At 41.9% G+C, this 23,949-nt stretch overlaps 1 protein-coding gene across 4 annotated transcripts in view; it reads left to right on the plus strand.

Moving 5' to 3' along the window:
* OSGEPL1 (O-sialoglycoprotein endopeptidase like 1) overlaps nucleotides 1-23,949 on the plus strand; it is a 243,697-nt gene that overhangs the window by 170,381 nt on the left and 49,367 nt on the right. For all 4 annotated transcript variants that reach the window (XM_085648811.1, XM_085648813.1, XM_085648814.1 and 1 more), the window contains one exon: nucleotides 20,065-20,269. In XM_085648811.1, coding sequence (XP_085504937.1) covers nucleotides 20,065-20,269 — 205 coding nt within the window. The remainder of the gene's footprint in view (nucleotides 1-20,064; nucleotides 20,270-23,949) is intronic.

Here is a 23,949-nt window from a genome sequence, read left to right on the forward strand (position 1 = left end):
CAGAAAAAGGTATTGAATCCTGCAATTTTCCAAGTAAAACATACACCATACCATAAGGCGGTTTAAAAATAGTCCCAGTACCACTACACCACCTCCACACCCGCCCTTGCTTAACTATACACAATAAAACAAAGAGCCCCAGCAAACCTGGAAGCGCCACTATAGCCGTACAGAGGCTTAATTTCAACAGATATCTCCCGAAACACTCATCAGCAAAACGTACTAAAACATGCAAATTTGCGGGTAAAACATATACCATGCCATAGGGCGCTTTATAAATGGTCCCAGTGGTACTACATCACCTTTAGTAGCTAGACATCTGCACGTTACTAAAGTCTGTGTTTTAATCACCAACATACCCACCTCCCCCACCCCCGCCATTGCTTAACCGTACGAAATCAAAGAGAAACCGCCACCATTCCTAATAGCGCCACTATACCCATACTCAGGCTTAATTTTTAAAGGTGTCTTCCGTAACGCTTATCATCCAAAAGTATTCAAACATGCAAATTGGCGGGTAAAACATAAACCATCCCATAGCACAGTTTATAAATGGGCCCAGTGGCACTACACCACCTTTGCTAGCTATACATCTGTATGTTAATAAAGTCGTTTAAACACTCTGTAGAGTGTATAGCAGAGGATGGGGAGAGTAAACAAAGTTGTAATTCCCAAACTTTTGATATAACGTCCCTTTACTGTATGTATATTAAGGACATTAAATTGAATGAAAAAATTGACGAGTGTGTCAAAAGAGATAGTGAAGTTGAGCACCGGTAAAACCCGGACCACTTAAACACCTACTATATGCAGCACAGGAACACAGCCTGACAATTACTATCACTTGTAATGACATGTACTTTACTAATGTCAAGAAAGTCATACAGAAAATATACAGAACATTTTCATTTCTTTTTTATTTCTCACACATTTATGAAACATCTCTTCTAAAGAAACACTCCCCAACCACTTCTATTTCATAAGAACAGACAATAATTAATACGTTTACTACCATATATTTTAATATATCTTCCTTTTTATTATGAACTAGTCACAAACTACTAAAACTATTAACTATACCCAAATGCAAACCAGAAACCATGTTCATATTATATCTCAACCTATATTCAATTGATTCAAACTATGCCACATAAAAAAGGAACGTATCACTTTTACTATCTCCATCTCCTCTCCATGTAATCTCCAAACACTGTAGACGGCCTCACAGTACAACAACCTTCCTAGACTTGTATTCAAATCTACCTCTCACTGTCAAAAATGAGACCACAACCTGTCCACATAACATTTCTGGGTTTGGTTTTCTCACTTTTAACTTAATAACACATACATCTCCTACCCCCCCTTCCCCACTACTTCCACAAAAAGTATAATTTGCAAACGTGGGGCATTTTGTTTATCTCGCCTGAGTACATTAACAAACCCAAATTAATGCTGTACCTCATTTTCAAAACCATACAGTCCTTTAAAGATGACAAACTACATTTCTTCTTTGTGAAAAATTCCTTAACATATATAAAGTACTTATATAACAACAGGTCAAACTTTATGCATATTTTATAACCAATATGAAACACCACACTTTACTAACAGGATATTATTTTGAAATAAAAAATACTTTCAAACTTAAAAATATCACCTCAAATACTTAATCACGACTACAGAACACATAACACACCTTGTTCATTTCTATCTCACCTTTGTAGTTGGTATGCAGATTTCAAATGTCACACACGCATGCAATTCTTTCTTTCTCACACAGTACATGTGATGCACCGCTTTCATCAAGAATGAAACCAGTAATAGCACAATTTCTCTGTCGCTCCACATATAAATACATGTAAACAACAAATCGGAATACTTCATTCCTTCATCGACATTCTAAAACTTCTCTCCATTGGTTATTTTTTAATTTTGCATCTGAAAAGCTACTTAATATTCCACGCCACACACAGGTAAAAAGTTCAACCTATTTTATCACCACACTTTCTGGATCATTCTACGACACCTGCAGGTTAAAAGTCCATGATTTTTTTAAACGTAACCTTTTCTTTTTCAGCATATTCTCGAACATTTAACACCACCTGCGGGTTAAAAGTTCACCATTGTTTTAAGTTACAAATGTACCTTCCAAATGCAAGTAGCACGTCTGGTTGAGCTTTGCACATTTCATCCTATCGTATGTACTCCACGTTTAGACTGCTCTTTATTAACCAATGATAAACCTGCTTTTTCACACAACTAATATGCACCCTAGTTTTTAGTACCCAATGCTTCTTATCTTCCAATCAATTATCGTTTTCTGTGTAGTTTGCACTTTACAAATACCGTATTGATTTACCTTCGCACTCCCTGTATAACACCACTTAAGCACCGTATACAAATTACCGTGTTCCAAACAAAACTTCCTCCTACTACTTATAAAATATTACTGACACTACTTAGACAGGTGTGGCACAGCGGCCAGAGCACATCACACCATAAGACACAGTTTAGGCTCACGCTTTCATCCCCGACTCCTGCACTAGCTCACCTTAGCAGCATCAGACTCTATGCAATACCTCACTTAATTTCCGTACCCAGCAGTTTCAGACCGGTAGCTATGAGTAGTTCGCTTCGCACCACCCCCTCTATAGCACATCCTAAACATCCCCACAAAGGTTACAGTGCTCCTACCGTCCTATTTCCTACTTTTTTTGCCCTTTTTTCCCTTTACTTGCTTCGACAGAATCACAAAATGGCGGCCAACAGTACCTAGTTGCAACCGCTCGCAGCGCTCTCAACCAATAAGCAGCAAGCTCGTGCTCGTAACGCCGCAGCCAATCAGATGGCAGAATTCCCAAATATCGATATCTGTAAATTTCGATATTTCTCCAAAACTACTGAACGGATTCACACCAAATAAACAAAAGCGTGCTTTCTAGACCAAGACCCTTCTCCCTGCCAAATTTGGGGTAATTCCGTTCACCCGTTCGACCTGTAGCCTTGTCTAAAGTTTCCTATGGAAATTAACATGGAGAAAACACGTTTTGGGCCCCCCCTTTTTTATCAGCCCCCCCTTGACGTATCACCCCCAAGCTTCCCACATAGGAGCTGATATGAACAAAGAATTAGTTTGGAAAATATCATGAAGATTCCTCAAACTACGCCAAAGTTATAAGCAAAACAAAAAATGCTCTTCCTATAGAGATTTGGTCCTAACTATAACTACCTACTGGCGACCGCCAGTAGGTAATATATATTTATATATTTTCACTGAAAAAACCATAGGTTTCAGGGGCGTTGTAGTTAGTTGGAGATTTCACTCGTACAAAACCATAGAAATTCCCCCGTTATAGTTAGTTCAGCTAACTATAACTCGCGCGCCCGCAATGCACTGTCATATATTACATCACTCATGACATCACTGATGACATCTCAAATGACATCACTGATGACATCATCCTTGTGATAGAGTAGCCGACCTCCTCTCACCCTAATATAACCTTTGATACACACACTCAAAAATACAAACTAACATTTTCAAAACAATGGACATACCAATACCAGTTACAACACACCTATTCAGTAATTCCAAGATCTACACACACATCCACTCATTCACCAACAGTCCCTATACAGTCACTCATACATGTACTTACTCATCATATGTACTTATACACCTATACATACATACACCTATACATCCTGTTACACACCGCCACTCATCCATAGAGTTACTCACACACATAGTCACACATGCAAACAAAGTATCAAACATCCATTTACTTGCATATACATTTATACACACACTACCACACTTACTTCTACAGACACTTACACTTACTTACTCTCTTAAACAATCACTTATAGAAACACCTACTTATGTGTACAGGAACTCTTCCAATATCTCACTCTCACATATACTCACTTATATACACCAATACTCACATATACTAGTTTAAAACATATGTAATTACTCATAAAGACACTATTGAGACAGTCATTCACTCACTAACACACCCATACACACACTCACTAACACACCCATACACACACTCATCCACCTATACAGTCCTGCACAAATTCTGTCTTCAACACATACAAACAGTGAGTCACTCATTCATGCATCCATGCACTAAGTAATACCCCCACCAAACCATACAGACACTCAGACCCTCCTACTGATACTCAAAAAACCAACTAAAACCCATATAGACACTCATGTAGGTACTCACCAACCCATGCAGCCACTTATACACAAAGTGAGAGACTGATACAGATATTTACATATTTAAACATTACTCACTAACAAATGTATTTACTAAGATACTCTTAATCAGTCAGTTATACAATCAATTTTACAAATAAAAATCATCCATTTAGACACTTATATACCCATTTATTCTTCCATCGATCTTGAGATATACATATATAAAACATATTTAATTTTCAGAAAAACACACATTCACTGGATGAGTGATGTCACTGACCATGTCATGAGTGATGTAATATGTGACGTCATCAGCAGTGCATTGCGGGCGCACGAGTTATAGTTAGCTGAACTAACTATAACGGGGGATTTGTATGGTTTTTTACAAGTGAAATGTCCAACTAACTATAACACCCCTGAAACCTATGGTTTTTACAGTGAATTTCTAAGGTTTTTTAAATGCTAATTTCTAACTATAACGTGCCTGAAAGCTATGGTTTTTTTCAGTGAATATATATATATATATATTTATTATACTATGTATACATGTGAAAATGTCTCGGTCTGCCTGTTTGCCTCGGTGGCACAGAAAAAATGGGTGGAACTGACGTCAGCACGCCGGCGAGGTCCTCTTATGGCTCCGATGACGTCATACGGTGTCGCGAGTGGAGCCGTGCTATTATGACGTCCTCGTCGACATGGGAGAGCTAGGAAAGAATTTCTGTGGAATGCTGGTGCAGGGGATATTCACCTAAGTGTTCAGGCTAGTCCTTTGGGAGCAACTGTTAAGTTGCCACTCCAGAAACCGAAACCAGTGATCCGAGAGCAGAGGCCCTGCAGATGGCACACGAGGTGGGGTGCCCAGTCATGTTCACCGGCGGGGCAGCGAAGTGACAAGCACCACAACCCACAAAAAAGGTAACGAGGGCACTGAATAACACAGGATCTTCTCTTTGTATCTGGCAGGAACAACAAAGTTAAAATGACCTAGTACCAAAATGTGGAATTAGTGCTACAACGGTCTTCCAAGAGGACCTACGATGCCGCTTCTGCCTCCCGTAGCCTGGAGGCGGCACATGGGTCACGCGGTACGGTCATACTTCGGTGGGACGCACGTTGACCTCTCATGGCACTGTTCCACACTTCAGGGAGGATGCTTTCCATTAGCTATGTTTTCTTATGACGTGTCGCACCGGCCCTGTCCAACAACAGAACTCCTTTAGATCCAAACAGACTCCTTCACTTTCTCACCGGAAGTGAAACCAGGCCACGTGGACACTTTCACAGTACAACAACTGTGAATACACTTTTCGGTAAAAAAACCAAATTCCTTCCTCCTAATTAATCAAATAAACATCTCACTGAAGAACAGGGGCCAGCTTCGATCGGTAAACTGCCGTTACAACGACTTTTTTACTTCGTGATACCATTACAACGCATGCATTACCACGCATGCGTTGTACATCGCGAAGTCATTACTACACATTTTTTTAGAACGCATGGTCATTTACCACTCATGCCTTTACAACAAATTTTGGTGTAAAGGTATGTATGGTAAATGACCATGCATTCTAAAAAACATGTAGACGATCCACGTTGTTGTAAGGAAACAGAGGCTGTTCCGTTTCCTCACAACGACGTGCACCGCCCCTCATAGACGACGTGAAGCAGGAACCACGAGGCGAGAGGAACCACGAGGAGTGAGAGGTAAGAGGGATTGGGCATGGGGTGTTTTTTTCCCTCCAGAGTTTAGGGTAATGCAGTGATGTTTGGGTAGTGTAGGGGGTCATGCTGGTGGTAGTGTTTTAGGGTTTAGGGTAGTGCAGTGGTGTTTGTGTAGTGTAGGGGGTCGTGCTGGGGGTAGTGTTTTATGGTTTAGGGTAGTGCAGTGGTGTTTGGGTAGTGTAGGGGGTCGCGCTGGGGTAGATTTAGGGTTTAGGGTAGTGCAGTGGTGTTTGGGTAGTGTAGGGGTTTGTGCTGGGGGTAGTGTTTTAGAGTTTATGGTAATGCAGTGGTGTTTGGGTAGTGTAGGGGTAGTGCTGGGGTAGTGTTTTAGGGTTTAGGGTAGTGCAATGGTGTTTGTGTAGTGTAGGGGGTAGTGCAGGGGTAGTGTTTTAGGGTGTTGTTGTAGTGCTATGAAAACACACGCTTTGCCTGGCTCACTTAGGGGCATATTATCAAGAATGGCGTTAAAATTATTGCCGCTTTAGCGGCAGGAAACTGCTGCTAAAGCGGCGATAATGAGCTTGATAATATGCCCTTGTGAATTCCCATAGAAGCCCAGCCTCACACCACAACCTGGCCGGCTATGGGAATTGACAAGGGTATATTATCAAGCCCATTATCGCCGCTTTAGCGGCAGTTTCCTGCCGCTAAACCGGTAATAATTTTAATGCCGTTCTTGATAATATGCCCCGTTATCTTTCTAAATTAACGTCTTACACTGAAAAGCTGCTTTACATTTCTTTCCCTACATCAACCTTTGTTTAAAACACCACCAGAGAAGGGTGGTGAACTCTGATCCACAAAGAGCAACTCAAAGCTTTCTTGTTCTTTATCAGAAACTTCATCTGCCTCTCAATGATTATCGCCAGCCTTTTCGGCCCCTTAAGAGGCTGGGTGGATGAGTATAATACACAGTATTTAGGATGGGCGGCGGAGAGTGCACGAAAATAAGGACGGATAGTTGAATAAAGGGCGACTGGATGGATGGCCAGATGGATGAATGGATAGCTAAATGGATTGATGTATGGATATATGGATGAATGGAAGGATAAATGGATGCATGGACCAGTACATAGGATACACGGGTGGGCTGATAGATGCGTAGGATTGGTTCTGGGACAGATGTATGTATGAATATATGGGCGTAAAACTGGATGGATGGCACAGTGCTTACCATAGGCGAGTGGGCTGATAGATACTTAGAATAACTACAGGGACAGATGTAGATATGTATGTAGGTAGGAATGTCTGAATGAATTGAAAGATGGTTGGATGGCGCAGTGCTTAGGATGAATGGATGCAGGACTTTAAGTGGGCCGGCTCTGAGCACCGGCAGTTATTTTCAGAAAAACTCGAAACGGGTCTCTATCGGGCTCTATTTTCGGCCCTTGCAAAGGTAGCCAAGTTTTCTTTTTTTTCTTTTTTTTATTGGATTGCAGTCAGAGCATGCACATCGATATGCGCATGCTCATTTTGCTTACTACTGAGAAGTGGAGACATCATGCTACGTGAGCCACATTGTAGGAGGAAGGGAAATCCTTTAAAGAGCGTGTTTCCCAAAACGTAGGATAATTCGAGGGGATTTTCTTAAGCACACACTGCTAGTTATCTTCATGTAGACCATTCCTCTACTTGGATAGCCCACACCCCTTTAACAGGTTTGCCCTGCCCCTTTTAGAGCACCCCCAGTTTAATTCCCACTTAAAGCCCTCACTGCACCATAGTAACAAAGAAATGGTCCAAGCTTCCATTTAAATGTACAATGGCACCAAGTTTCATAATTTGCCATCAATGCTGGCAGCCTTCTACCACAGTGCAAGAGTGTCTATCAGCACGAAGATTTTTTATCCACTGAAATGTTGTGTGATTTGCGTAGCTGTCTGCTGGAACACTCATCACCAAAAGGTATTAAAACATGCAAATTTGGGAGAAAGACGTATACCATACCATAAACCGCTTCATAAATGGGCCCAGTGCCACTACACCACCCTCATCCCCATTCTTGCTTAACCTTACAAAATCAAAGAAGGACCCCAGCAAACCTGGTAGAGCCACTATAGCAATACAGGAACTTAATTTGAACAAGTCTCTGCCGGAACGCCCAGCAACAAAAGGTATTAAAACATGCACATTTCCGGATAAAGCAAATACCCTGCCATACAGCGCTTTATACATTGACCCAGTGGCACTACATCACCTTTACTAGCTACACATATGCACATTACAAATGTCCGTGTTATAATCAGCAACATACCCACCTCTCCCACCCCCACCCCTTCCCTTGCTTAACCTTACGAAATCAAAACAACAAGCCCTAGCAATCCAGTTAGCGCTACTATAGCCATACATAGCCTTAATTTCAACAGGTGTCTGCCGGAACGCTCATCAGAAAAAGGTATTGAATCCTGCAATTTTCCAAGTAAAACATACACCATACCATAAGGCGGTTTAAAAATAGTCCCAGTACCACTACACCACCTCCACACCCGCCCTTGCTTAACTATACACAATAAAACAAAGAGCCCCAGCAAACCTGGAAGCGCCACTATAGCCGTACAGAGGCTTAATTTCAACAGATATCTCCCGAAACACTCATCAGCAAAACGTACTAAAACATGCAAATTTGCGGGTAAAACATATACCATGCCATAGGGCGCTTTATAAATGGTCCCAGTGGTACTACATCACCTTTAGTAGCTAGACATCTGCACGTTACTAAAGTCTGTGTTTTAATCACCAACATACCCACCTCCCCCACCCCCGCCATTGCTTAACCGTACGAAATCAAAGAGAAACCGCCACCATTCCTAATAGCGCCACTATACCCATACTCAGGCTTAATTTTTAAAGGTGTCTTCCGTAACGCTTATCATCCAAAAGTATTCAAACATGCAAATTGGCGGGTAAAACATAAACCATCCCATAGCACAGTTTATAAATGGGCCCAGTGGCACTACACCACCTTTGCTAGCTATACATCTGTATGTTAATAAAGTCGTTTAAACACTCTGTAGAGTGTATAGCAGAGGATGGGGAGAGTAAACAAAGTTGTAATTCCCAAACTTTTGATATAACGTCCCTTTACTGTATGTATATTAAGGACATTAAATTGAATGAAAAAATTGACGAGTGTGTCAAAAGAGATAGTGAAGTTGAGCACCGGTAAAACCCGGACCACTTAAACACCTACTATATGCAGCACAGGAACACAGCCTGACAATTACTATCACTTGTAATGACATGTACTTTACTAATGTCAAGAAAGTCATACAGAAAATATACAGAACATTTTCATTTCTTTTTTATTTCTCACACATTTATGAAACATCTCTTCTAAAGAAACACTCCCCAACCACTTCTATTTCATAAGAACAGACAATAATTAATACGTTTACTACCATATATTTTAATATATCTTCCTTTTTATTATGAACTAGTCACAAACTACTAAAACTATTAACTATACCCAAATGCAAACCAGAAACCATGTTCATATTATATCTCAACCTATATTCAATTGATTCAAACTATGCCACATATAAAAGGAACGTATCACTTTTACTATCTCCATCTCCTCTCCATGTAATCTCCAAACACTGTAGACGGCCTCACAGTACAACAACCTTCCCAGACTTGTATTCAAATCTACCTCTCACTGTCAAAAATGAGACCACAACCTGTCCACATAACATTTCTGGGTTTGGTTTTCTCACTTTTAACTTAATAACACATACATCTCCTACCCCCCCTTCCCCACTACTTCCACAAAAAGTATAATTTGCAAACGTGGGGCATTTTGTTTATCTCGCCTGAGTACATTAACAAACCCAAATTAATGCTGTACCTCATTTTCAAAACCATACAGTCCTTTAAAGATGACAAACTACATTTCTTCTTTGTGAAAAATTCCTTAACATATATAAAGTACTTATATAACAACAGGTCAAACTTTATGCATATTTTATAACCAATATGAAACACCACACTTTACTAACAGGATATTATTTTGAAATAAAAAATACTTTCAAACTTAAAAATATCACCTCAAATACTTAATCACTACTACAGAACACATAACACACCTTGTTCATTTCTATCTCACCTTTGTAGTTGGTATGCAGATTTCAAATGTCACACACGCATGCAATTCTTTCTTTCTCACACAGTACATGTGATGCACCGCTTTCATCAAGAATGAAACCAGTAATAGCACAATTTCTCTGTCGCTCCACATATAAATACATGTAAACAACAAATCGGAATACTTCATTCCTTCATCGACATTCCAAAACTTCTCTCCATTGGTTATTTTTTAATTTTGCATCTGAAAAGCTACTTAATATTCCACGCCACACACAGGTAAAAAGTTCAACCTATTTTATCACCACACTTTCTGGATCATTCTACGACACCTGCAGGTTAAAAGTCCATGATTTTTTTAAACGTAACCTTTTCTTTTTCAGCATATTCTCGAACATTTAACACCACCTGCGGGTTAAAAGTTCACCATTGTTTTAAGTTACAAATGTACCTTCCAAATGCAAGTAGCACGTCTGGTTGAGCTTTGCACATTTCATCCTATCGTATGTACTCCACGTTTAGACTGCTCTTTATTAACCAATGATAAACCTGCTTTTTCACACAACTAATATGCACCCTAGTTTTTAGTACCCAATGCTTCTTATCTTCCAATCAATTATCGTTTTCTGTGTAGTTTGCACTTTACAAATACCGTATTGATTTACCTTCGCACTCCCTGTATAACACCACTTAAGCACCGTATACAAATTACCGTGTTCCAAACAAAACTTCCTCCTACTACTTATAAAATATTACTGACACTACTTAGACAGGTGTGGCACAGCGGCCAGAGCACATCACACCATAAGACACAGTTTAGGCTCACGCTTTCATCCCCGACTCCTGCACTAGCTCACCTTAGCAGCATCAGACTCTATGCAATACCTCACTTAATTTCCGTACCCAGCAGTTTCAGACCGGTAGCTATGAGTAGTTCGCTTCGCACCACCCCCTCTATAGCACATCCTAAACATCCCCACAAAGGTTACAGTGCTCCTACCGTCCTATTTCCTACTTTTTTTGCCCTTTTTTCCCTTTACTTGCTTCGACAGAATCACAAAATGGCGGCCAACAGTACCTAGTTGCAACCGCTCGCAGCGCTCTCAACCAATAAGCAGCAAGCTCGTGCTCGTAACGCCGCAGCCAATCAGATGGCAGAATTCCCAAATATCGATATCTGTAAATTTCGATATTTCTCCAAAACTACTGAACGGATTCACACCAAATAAACAAAAGCGTGCTTTCTAGACCAAGACCCTTCTCCCTGCCAAATTTGGGGTAATTCCGTTCACCCGTTCGACCTGTAGCCTTGTCTAAAGTTTCCTATGGAAATTAACATGGAGAAAACACGTTTTGGGCCCCCCCTTTTTTATCAGCCCCCCCTTGACGTATCACCCCCAAGCTTCCCACATAGGAGCTGATATGAACAAAGAATTAGTTTGGAAAATATCATGAAGATTCCTCAAACTACGCCAAAGTTATAAGCAAAACAAAAAATGCTCTTCCTATAGAGATTTGGTCCTAACTATAACTACCTACTGGCGACCGCCAGTAGGTAATATATATTTATATATTTTCACTGAAAAAACCATAGGTTTCAGGGGCGTTGTAGTTAGTTGGAGATTTCACTCGTACAAAACCATAGAAATTCCCCCGTTATAGTTAGTTCAGCTAACTATAACTCGCGCGCCCGCAATGCACTGTCATATATTACATCACTCATGACATCACTGATGACATCTCAAATGACATCACTGATGACATCATCCTTGTGATAGAGTAGCCGACCTCCTCTCACCCTAATATAACCTTTGATACACACACTCAAAAATACAAACTAACATTTTCAAAACAATGGACATACCAATACCAGTTACAACACACCTATTCAGTAATTCCAAGATCTACACACACATCCACTCATTCACCAACAGTCCCTATACAGTCACTCATACATGTACTTACTCATCATATGTACTTATACACCTATACATACATACACCTATACATCCTGTTACACACCGCCACTCATCCATAGAGTTACTCACACACATAGTCACACATGCAAACAAAGTATCAAACATCCATTTACTTGCATATACATTTATACACACACTACCACACTTACTTCTACAGACACTTACACTTACTTACTCTCTTAAACAATCACTTATAGAAACACCTACTTATGTGTACAGGAACTCTTCCAATATCTCACTCTCACATATACTCACTTATATACACCAATACTCACATATACTAGTTTAAAACATATGTAATTACTCATAAAGACACTATTGAGACAGTCATTCACTCACTAACACACCCATACACACACTCACTAACACACCCATACACACACTCATCCACCTATACAGTCCTGCACAAATTCTGTCTTCAACACATACAAACAGTGAGTCACTCATTCATGCATCCATGCACTAAGTAATACCCCCACCAAACCATACAGACACTCAGACCCTCCTACTGATACTCAAAAAACCAACTAAAACCCATATAGACACTCATGTAGGTACTCACCAACCCATGCAGCCACTTATACACAAAGTGAGAGACTGATACAGATATTTACATATTTAAACATTACTCACTAACAAATGTATTTACTAAGATACTCTTAATCAGTCAGTTATACAATCAATTTTACAAATAAAAATCATCCATTTAGACACTTATATACCCATTTATTCTTCCATCGATCTTGAGATATACATATATAAAACATATTTAATTTTCAGAAAAACACACATTCACTGGATGAGTGATGTCACTGACCATGTCATGAGTGATGTAATATGTGACGTCATCAGCAGTGCATTGCGGGCGCACAAGTTATAGTTAGCTGAACTAACTATAACGGGGGGATTTGTATGGTTTTGTACAAGTGAAATGTCCAACTAACTATAACACCCCTGAAACCTATGGTTTTTACAGTGAATTTCTAAGGTTTTTTAAATGCTAATTTCTAACTATAACGTGCCTGAAAGCTATGGTTTTTTTCAGTGAATATATATATATATATTTATTATACTATGTATACATGTGAAAATGTCTCGGTCTGCCTGTTTGCCTCGGTGGCACAGAAAAAATGGGTGGAACTGACGTCAGCACGCCGGCGAGGTCCTCTTATGGCTCCGATGACGTCATACGGTGTCGCGAGTGGAGCCGTGCTATTATGACGTCCTCGTCGACATGGGAGAGCTAGGAAAGAATTTCTGTGGAATGCTGGTGCAGGGGATATTCACCTAAGTGTTCAGGCTAGTCCTTTGGGAGCAACTGTTAAGTTGCCACTCCAGAAACCGAAACCAGTGATCCGAGAGCAGAGGCCCTGCAGATGGCACACGAGGTGGGGTGCCCAGTCATGTTCACCGGCGGGGCAGCGAAGTGACAAGCACCACAACCCACAAAAAAGGTAACGAGGGCACTGAATAACACAGGATCTTCTCTTTGTATCTGGCAGGAACAACAAAGTTAAAATGACCTAGTACCAAAATGTGGAATTAGTGCTACAACGGTCTTCCAAGAGGACCTACGATGCCGCTTCTGCCTCCCGTAGCCTGGAGGCGGCACATGGGTCACGCGGTACGGTCATACTTCGGTGGGACGCATGTTGACCTCTCATGGCACTGTTCCACACTTCAGGGAGGATGCTTTCCATTAGCTATGTTTTCTTATGACGTGTCGCACCGGCCCTGTCCAACAACAGAACTCCTTTAGATCCAAACAGACTCCTTCACTTTCTCACCGGAAGTGAAACCAGGCCACGTGGACACTTTCACAGTACAACAACTGTGAATACACTTTTCGGTAAAAAAACCAAATTCCTTCCTCCTAATTAATCAAATAAACATCTCACTGAAGAACAGGGGCAAGCTTCGATCGGTAAACTGCCGTTACAACGACTTTTTTACTTCGTGATACCATTACAACGCATGCATTACCACGCATGCGTTGTACATCGCGAAGTCATTACTACACATTTTTTTAGAACGCATGGTCATTTACCACTCATGCCTTTACAACAAATTTTGGTGTAAAGGTATGTATGGTAAATGACCATGCATTCTAAAAAACATGTAGACGATCCACGTTGTTGTAAGGAAACAGAGGCTGTTCCGTTTCCTCACAACGACGTGCACCGCCCCTCATAGACGACGTGAAGCAGGAACCACGAGGCGAGAGGAACCACGAGGAGTGAGAGGTAAGAGGGATTGGGCATGGGGTGTTTTTTTCCCTCCAGAGTTTAGGGTAATGCAGTGATGTTTGGGTAGTGTAGGGGGTCATGCTGGTGGTAGTGTTTTAGGGTTTAGGGTAGTGCAGTGGTGTTTGTGTAGTGTAGGGGGTCGTGCTGGGGGTAGTGTTTTATGGTTTAGGGTAGTGCAGTGGTGTTTGGGTAGTGTAGGGGGTCGCGCTGGGGTAGATTTAGGGTTTAGGGTAGTGCAGTGGTGTTTGGATAGTGTAGGGGTTTGTGCTGGGGGTAGTGTTTTAGGGTTTATGGTAATGCAGTGGTGTTTGGGTAGTGTAGGGGTAGTGCTGGGGTAGTGTTTTAGGGTTTAGGGTAGTGCAATGGTGTTTGTGTAGTGTAGGGGGTAGTGCAGGGGTAGTGTTTTAGGGTTTAGGGTAGTGCAGTGGTGTTTGTGAAGTGTAAGGGGAAGTGTTTTAGGGTTTAGGGTAGTGCAGTGGTGTTTGTGTACTGTAGGGGGTCATGCTGGGTTCTAGTGTTTAGGGTAGTGCAGTGGTGTTTGTGTAGTGTAGGGGGTTGTGTTTTAGGGTTTAGGGTCGTGCAGTTGTGTTTAGGTAGTGAAGGGGGTCGTGCTGGGGGTAGTGTTTTAGGGTTTAAGGTAGTGCAGTGGTGTTTGGGTAGTGGAGGGGGTAGTGTTTTAGGGTTTAGGGTAGTGCGCCGAACCAGCCACAATATCCGTGGACAAAGGGGATCCTGACTCTTTTGAATGCTCCGCCAATTGAATAATTTGGTTCAAGGGCCCTACCACGTCCAAGACCTATCAATTCCTTTCTTTGGATCCCTCATATACTTGGAGATAAAGGTAGATAGTTTCTCATCAATTTCAGGTGGGTGTGCCACCTTCCCCTTCAGTGAGGGCCTGGGGCATTCTCCCCTCATCCTATTTCTGACCTTCCTTTCAAGGGGTTGATGGATTTTCTCCACCACATACTCTGCCACTTTGGTGTTAGGGTTCCAATCCGCCGACCAAGATGGTAAATTTGGGTAGGCTCGAACATGTCCGAGTGGACCCCGTCCCCAACCCGGGACTGAGCGGAGTGGGACTCTGGATGCCAGGGACACCCCGAGTCCTTATCCTCATCGGAGGAGAAATCCTCCTCCGATACACCCTCTCCTTCTAAGGGAAACCCGCCATCGGGGTTTACAATAGTGGTGACAGCGTCGCAATTTTCACCGGACTCCTCCTCCTCCCGGCAGGGTGCATGTTTTAGCGTTTGCGCATTCTTGAGATGGGCCACCATCAGATCTGGGTCACTGAACACACCAGGGATGCTTTTCACCAGCTTATCAACCTGATCCCTAAGAGGAGCCAGCACCCTAGAAATAGCCAGATAGAGGGCTTGGTCCACTGCTGGAGGGAGAAGTTGTGGGGGGGCATTCCTCCTCCACTTCCTGGTAAGAGGAGTAAAAATGGTCTTCTGGAGAAGACATGATAGCAGAGGGTGTGAGCACAGAACAAATGCCCTTAAAATCCTTAAGGCAGCCCCCTCGCCGGTGCTCCAACAGCTGGGCTTTCCCCGAAGCTGTTATAAGAATAGACTGACGCGCAATACCAATTACCACCACCAGGCGGCGCTGGTCACTAACGTGGCCGTGTGGGGAAATCACCGCATAGCGGTGTAAACATTGGGCGAGGGTTGGTCGGGAATCAAGCGGACACAAAAGGAGTGACCGGATCCCCAAACGCACATAAAGACCAGCGGGAGTGCTCGACGGAGCTGCCTCGCTCGGACCAGATGCGCCTGACAGGATCTCACCGCACGTAGAGCGCACAGCGGGAGAAACTGCGAGGGGGAGAACGCTCTCGGGCAAGAGCCTGCTGCGCAGGGAATATGAAACAATACCAAGGCAATAATGCTAATAACGTGCACAAGCAACCGCTCTACAAAGAGCAACAACGTCAGATTAAGCCAAGAATGTAAGGAATGCACTTAACTGACAAGCAGTGAAGAAAGAGGAAGCGGAAGGGACGTCACAATATTATATACGATGGACTGTGATATGATTGGACTATAGTTGCCTTGGAGACTACCCCCCTAATGGTTCATGGGTTGTGTAGTCTTTTGTTTAATGATTGTTGTGTTATGTTTTCTTTGAACTGCTATGCAAATAAAGTGAGGAAAGATATGCATAATCCTCACCTCCGTCCTGCCATAGAATTAATTAAACTTTATTCAATCTGATTTAGAAACATAGATCATAAAAGTGTACATAAAAACAGTAAATCCTCTTTCCTAATACAATACAGTGAGAATTAATTAAAACCAGTAGGTAAAAATGGGTGTTACAAAGCCCGGTTCAGAGCAACTTCAGGTTAACAGAATCGTAAAGTTCAATGTTTCGCAAGATCATTCTCATGTACTTCGTGCAAAATACGCAATAAGGGGTCCAAGTAAGATGTAACGCTCCAATACCTGACCAGTCTGCACTATATAAAACTGCAGAAAAACTAAAAATAAAAAGTGTTTTGCACACTTCTGTCATTGGGCTATATGTGGGCTACATCCGGGTGATATGTGTGCTACATTTGGGCTCTTTTTTCTTTGGTGGCCATCTTGGGAGGCTTATTTGTTATGAAGTTTCCTAATTTCCTCATTTACTGGAGTCTCCTCAGTAGGAAATGCTTTCAATTTTTTTCTTTGATTCCATCAAGAAGGCATTCAGATGTGTCACACATTTGCAATAAATTCAGAATGTTAGCACTCTAGTTGTTCATTAGATCACTGTAGTAAAGCTACTGCTCCCCAGGGAGTTAACTGGAAGTCTACTGCTGGTATTGAAAGTGATTGTTTCAGTCTGCATGTCAGAATTTTTAATAAAATAGAAGAGGATTTGAGATCTCACTTAAAACATGCCCTAAATTTTCTTTCTGCAGCACTAACCATCATTTCTATGGCAAAATGAACTCTCATTTTGTTCCTTTTTAAATTAAATGTTTTAAGTGTCACCAGTCTATTCCAATCAAGATGGCTTCAGGTGTGCCATAATTTTGTCATAAGTAAGACTGTTAGTGCTCTAGTTGTTCCTTAGAACACTCTGGGAAGCTGCAGTAGAACACAAAGGCATCAAGTGACAGGCTGCCCCTGTTGAAATTTAACAGGAAGATATTTGAGATCACACTTGAAACATGTCCTAATTTTTCTTTCTACAGCACTAACCATAATTTTTATGACAAAATGAACCCCGGAAGCTGCAGTAGAACACAAAGGAATCAACTGCCAGTCTCTGCCCTTGTTGGATGTACATAATTTACTGAGAATGACAGACTTCATTCACACATGACTGAGAAAGATAATGTGAATTTACAGAAAATATGCTGTCATTTTAGCTTCAGTTTTCTCTCAAACATGATTCATGATATCCCAGCAGAAGGTTTTTCACAGGGTAAAATCACCTTAGAACACACCACAATTCCTGAAATTAGTATGGTACCATCAACAAATTAATTCTAATTTAACTAAAGTCTGTTATCACCCTTTATAGTTCTCCTTTTGGTAACCCTCAAAATCTTCAATTCACTACAATGCATTTCAATGGGGTACTATCATGTATATTAGTCTCAAGATGACTGCCAGCAATTCCAGGATGAAGTGCTGACAGCCAATCAGATCTCACAATGAGATGTGTCGTTAGGCTCTGCCCAGATATTGAAACTTTTTCTATTTCTAATTTCTCATGAACTACTGAACGGGATCTTTCTGAACCAAGGGCTTCCTTTTCACCAAATTTGGTGTAATTCCGTTCAGCAGTTCGGGCTGTAGCCGTGTCTAAAGTTTCCTAGGGAAATTAATATGGAGAAAACACGTTTTGGGACCCCCCTTTTTTCTCGGCCCCCGCTTGCCGATCTACCCCGAAACATTTAAAATAGGAGCCGACCGGAGCGCCCCACGAGTTTTGAAAATTTCGCGAAGATTCGTCAACCCACGCCAAATTTATTGGGAAAAGAATGTTACGATTTTCCTATAAATAATAGGTCCTAAGTATTACTACCTACTGGCGACCGCCAGTAGGTAATATATATATAATCAAAAATGTATGCACTTGACTTTTCTCTTAATGTATCTGGGCGCTGGAACTGTAAGTCACCCATTGCTTGAGATCAGTGATTCTGCTTGGTGCTGCTCTTCTGTGCATCACTGAGCACCAAGTTATGTTTACTTGGAACACTCAGTGGGAATGCTCCTGTGCATAATAGTGTCTGTGTTCACTGACTGACTTCTGCTGGTATTCACTTTCAACTTACTATATTCATAGCATCCCTTCATACACACTCTACGCACATTATTGGGTCAGCATTGAAACACATTCTTCTTTATAATCCCAGAATCCTTTTCTAAAGAAAAGCTTTATAATTAAAATGTTTGTGCCTGATCCGGGAAAATTGTTGATGTAAAAATCCAAAGACTTGTGATGCTGATGCTAAGGTTTAATGAAAGGCATTCAGAAAATCCGTACCTGCTTACTTCCGGTGTATAAGAGGCCTGTTGTGTAATAACCGTGTATAATACCCTCGATAAAAGCAGTTGCATAAACTGTACCTCTGCTACCGATTGCACTTTGTGCTACATGTAATGTGTATTATTGGGCTATAAATACTAACTGTCTGTTGTGTTACATCAAACAAGGGGATCATTTAATAAATTATACACAAATGAATTCATATAAGCATCAGACTAAGAGATGTGGTTATCATATAACTTTATATGAGATATGCAGAATTAATAAATCAACCTCTATTGAGATATAAGAAAGTAGAACAATATGCTTACAAATGAAAAGAAATGTGATTCATAAACTGCATAATTACATCAAAAAACCTACACATGAGTAAGGGGTACACTTGCTAACAAACATCATATACTTGTCATATATGAAGAGAAAACATATGGATGGATCCTGTTGACAAGTATTAATAGTCTATTGTAAAGAGCATGTCGCTTATGGATGCTGTTTCGATGTTGCGTTAATTATGACAAAAAATTGAATAACGGTTGATGCTTCGTCTCTGTCATATTGAATAAATGAGACCATCCTCAGGACAGGATTGCATAGGGTAGGGACGCATTACCTCCTGAAACCAGGACAAACCCCTCGTCTACCTCCTTCCACAAATTCCTTCATCAGGAGTCCAGAACCTTCTCAGCTGTTTATTGTCTGGTGGACCTGGGATCTGCCACTATGAATGATATACCGTATTTGCTTTGCTCCCTGATTTCACTGTTCTTTGCTTTTTTCTTTGCCTGGTATGTATGTTGTGATTTGTATATGTACAGCTCTCTGATACCTGGACAGGTCATGTTTGCACTATATAAAACTCCTCAAATAAATAAATTGCCCCTAACTATTTCATTACACATAGGATCTGGTTAATGGAGGAATGATTTGACGTATTAGATTAATGGGTTTAGAATGTTGTCTATTGAGCATGCCTTTACGGAATCAGTCACTGTGAAAGGAACCCGTGGTGGGCTGCTTGGGGCATCAATGAATAATTACAAGCGGATAGGCTGGAAACAGGCATCTGTTGATTACACTTTTACCTGAGTAAATCCTTGGAAGGAGTTCGTGGCATTCCAGCTTAGGTATCTGGCAACAATGGCTGCCTTTATTGGTCTTCTTCCAAGGATTTTGAAGGATTGGAGAAAGGGACACTCGATGTACGAGTTACTCACGAAAGAGATTCTTGTTCTGATATTACAGTCCAAGGTAGGTTCTTGGTGTAAACAATGTTTACTAAGTACGATTCAGAATAGTTTCATGATTTTTTTTACTTTGTGTTTTACAGGTTGCAAGGCATCTTTCCTTAAGAAACCATGCAGAATGCTCAGCCATGAGTGGAGGACAAGCGCTTGAGCACCTGGCTCAGCAGGGAGAATGGCAGAAGTTTACACTGACTCTTCCCCTAGCTCGGAGCCCAGACTGCAACTTTTCCTTTGCTGGACTAAGAAGTCATGCAGATAGAATTATAGCCCAAAAGAAGGAGGAAGAAGGTAATTCATGATGGACATAAATGTTGGATGAAAGTTATGTTATGTGAATTTGTAGTGCAAGGCGTATCTGCCGTGAGGGTATCCAAGCGCTGAGTAGGGTAGGACTGAGGGGGGAGGAGGAGATCATGCCTGTTTCATCTGGAAGAGCCATGTCTTGAGGTTCCATCGAAAGCAGCTGTGTATTGTCTTAATTGTTGCAGTGTTTAGCTGTTTAGCAATTAGTGATGCGGATTAGCAATGTTAATGGACAGGGTATTTTAATTTCATATTGAAGCTGAGACTCTTGCCTTTTTCTATAGATTTGTGTAAACTGTCGAGTATATAAGAAACTTTCACTCCAAGAACAAAAAGAGAAGCTATTTTCTGAGCTTTGGGCAAGGTTGAAGGGATTCATGAAAATGTTTAAGTAAAAGTTTCTGACAGTATATTTCTCCTTCATTTTCATTGATGACTGTTCGCATACTAGGTATTTGTGTTGTGATTGTTAAAAAAAATATCAATGAACTACTTAGCCTTCTAAAACGGAGTGAGATAAAAAATATTTTTCACAATTATAGCATAATTTCTAGGTCTGGCTGCTGACAGTTTTAATGTTATTGAATGCCTCATGTTAATAGTTCTTGGCAAAAAAAGAAACAGTGGGCTTTGGGTCTGCCCATTTTTGCCCCCTTTAGCTTTTGGCTTTCATGTGTGGGGTTTTAGGTCCCCTCCTACGCAGCGCGCATGCGCTGCATAGGAGGGGACCTCTTGTAATCGACTCGCGTTGCATTGCTTTGAATGGCAACGCGTGCACGTTTGGCGATTCCCTTGCGGGAGCGAGCTTAGAAACCATCTGTTTGTAATTAACAGTTGGTTCCTGCTCGCTCCCGCAAGGGAAACAGGCTCAGGCTCCCTCCTCTCTCCCCTCCCCCTGCTGCCTCCTACTCTCCTTGTCAAACTTTTATTTTTGTTTTTACTTTCAGCGCGAGGTGCGCGCGCTTGTTTGTTTTTTTAAGTTGTACTGGTGCTTTTCGAGTTAGATAGGCTTGGTACCCTATTAAGCACTTCTTTATAAGAAACTCTGATTGATATAATGTTTATTGTAAAAAAAAATGTAGGTACTACGGTTTGTGCCCTGGGGTCACAAAAACCTATGTACAGCAACATTATGTTTACATTTGTGGGTTAAACGCTATTGTGTGCGTGTTTGCAATATCGCTACTTTTTGGGCACTTACATCATTCTAGATAGCGGTGGTTTATGTTTTTAAGCAAAAAAAAGATAATAGCTTTTGCGATCGTTCGTTGTGAGAGACACCATCCCTTCAAATGTGACCGCACCATCATGGGATGGCTCTATGGTGACAGTTCCTGGAATGGACAAGGGGGTAACAAATAACGTGGCGGCCATCTTGCATTGAGATGTGGTGCGAGTAATTACTAGAGGACCTCAAATAACCTGGACGTTAGACAGGCAAGGTGCTGTTACACGGTGACCGCGTTCCAAGACAATTGAGCTGTACTGACTTTGCTCCTGTTCGTTTGGTTTATTTACAGTGACAGTCCTATTTCTGTGACCGGTACGTGGCTCCCTAGTGCTTCATATTCTTACCGGTGTGTGACTCGCTGCTCTCCCCTTGGCACCGGCATGCCTGTGACGCGCCGGGGTCATGGAAGTGTCGTGTAATGTTGACGTGTAATTGAAGTGAAAGCTGAGCTGGAGGCGAAGTTCAGACTCCTGAGAGCGTTGACAGCTGGCAGCCCCAGGGCATGGAAGATCCCGCAGAGCTAACTTCGGCCGCCCTGCTCAGCCCCGCGGGTGGCAGCACCCTGGATTCCCCTGTGGAGCCACCCGGGGAACTGAACCTGACCCTCCTCATGGATAGTATGTCTAAGGTGAGATGTTCCTTTCCAAAGTACTACCCATTGCCGTGCCCCACACATTCTCCTCTTTCACACCCGTTGGGAGTCTTATGCAACCCCGCACTTGGATTGCTAGCTGCATCCTGACCTAGTCAGGATGTCATCATTACCTACACGCGCACTGACCTTATAGCCTTCCCTAGGTCTAAAGACGAATCTCCACGCTCTTTGATGGACTCATCAGGTGTTGAATTTAATAATCTGAAGCAGTATGATTTTTATGCATTGAACTTTGAGGCCCATTTCCTTTTTTTTTTTATATTAACAGTTTTATTGATACTATAACAATCGTCACTTACAGATCATTGTGATACACATTTTGTAGTATGAAAGAGAAGCATGTTATAACATATGCAACAACACAATCCGGCATTATATTTTGGTGATTCGTCTTTGTGACATTTCAAGTTCTACGGTTGGTGAAATGCATAGTTAGGCGCTCCAGGCCCCCCACTTTTTACCCCACTTCTTAGGGCATCTTCGAGTTTTGTAGATGTCTTTTTCGGCTACCATACATCTGTCCATGTCCGCCACCCATCCAATTAACAACGGCTTATCAGCGGCCCCCCATTTCATAGCAATGGCTCTCTTAACCAGGGTGCACCCCAGGGTGCTGAATTGTTGTTCTATTTCTGTAAGATCATTTGCCTCCCAAATGTTCAGGATTCCCAGTGGGGGTGTCCGGACGAGTGGTTTCCCTAGAGCCTCTTGCATCTTGTTTGTATCTCGCTCCCAAATGTGCCGTATGTGGGGACAATCCCATAGTATGTGATAAAAGGTTGCCACTTGGTTACATTCACGCAAGCAAAGCTCATCCTGTCGAGTCTCTATCTTTGCCAACGTCACCCCAGTGAGGTATGTCCTATGGAGTATCTTCAGTTGAATCAGTCGAAAGTGTTGGTTAATGGAAACCACTCTAGGGGACATCAAGGCCATCTGCCAGTCCTCGTCATCGAGCTGTCCTAGATCTAATTGCCATCTGTCCCTGAGTGTAAGAAAGGGGTCTGGTAGGTTATTACACAGCTTACGATATGTAAGGGAAATTGCCTTAGTCAGGAGGGGTTCAGACAGAAGTCGATCTTCCAGAGGGGACGTGTCTGGGATATTCGTCAGATCTGTTAGGGCTGTATTAAGCGTGTGTCGGATTTGTAAATACCGGAAAGTCTCTTTGGGTGCCAGTTCATGTTTCACTTGTAATTCTTTAAATGTGAGTAATTTCCTGTTCTGTAGAAGGTCCCTAACAGTGGAGATCCCTATCGTGTCCCACCTGTCAAATCCTGCTTGATAGCATAATAATCCCAGCTGTTGAGATGACCATAGAGGTGTAGCCTTTGTCAACTTCCCCTGCCAACCCAAGTGTTTGTTAACCAAGTGCCAGATGGAGGTCGTGTGAGCCATTGGACCCAGGTATCTCCCCTTGCGGGGTTTGGTGTATAAGGCTCCTAGGTATCCCTCACGTCCAGTCTGATATCTCTCCAGCCGGTACAACGGGTAGACGTGGGGCTGTACAACCAGTGGGTATTTGCCACTAACTGTGATGCCCAATAATAAAGGTGTAGGTCTGGAAGTGCAATGCCTCCATCGTACCAGCTCTTAGTCAATTTCCCTAGGGCAATACGTGGTATCCCTCCATCCCACAATAGTGTCCGAACCTCCGCTTCCACACTGACAAAATACGAATCGGGGATAGGGATGGGCAATTTTGGAGTGAATAGAGGAACCATGGTAGTGGCAGCATTTTAAACAGGGCCGCTCGACCTAATAACGATAATGGTAGCG

The sequence above is a fragment of the Triturus cristatus genome, chromosome 3_2 (genome assembly GCF_964204655.1).
Source record: "Triturus cristatus chromosome 3_2, aTriCri1.1, whole genome shotgun sequence".
NCBI lineage: Eukaryota > Metazoa > Chordata > Amphibia > Caudata > Salamandridae > Triturus > Triturus cristatus.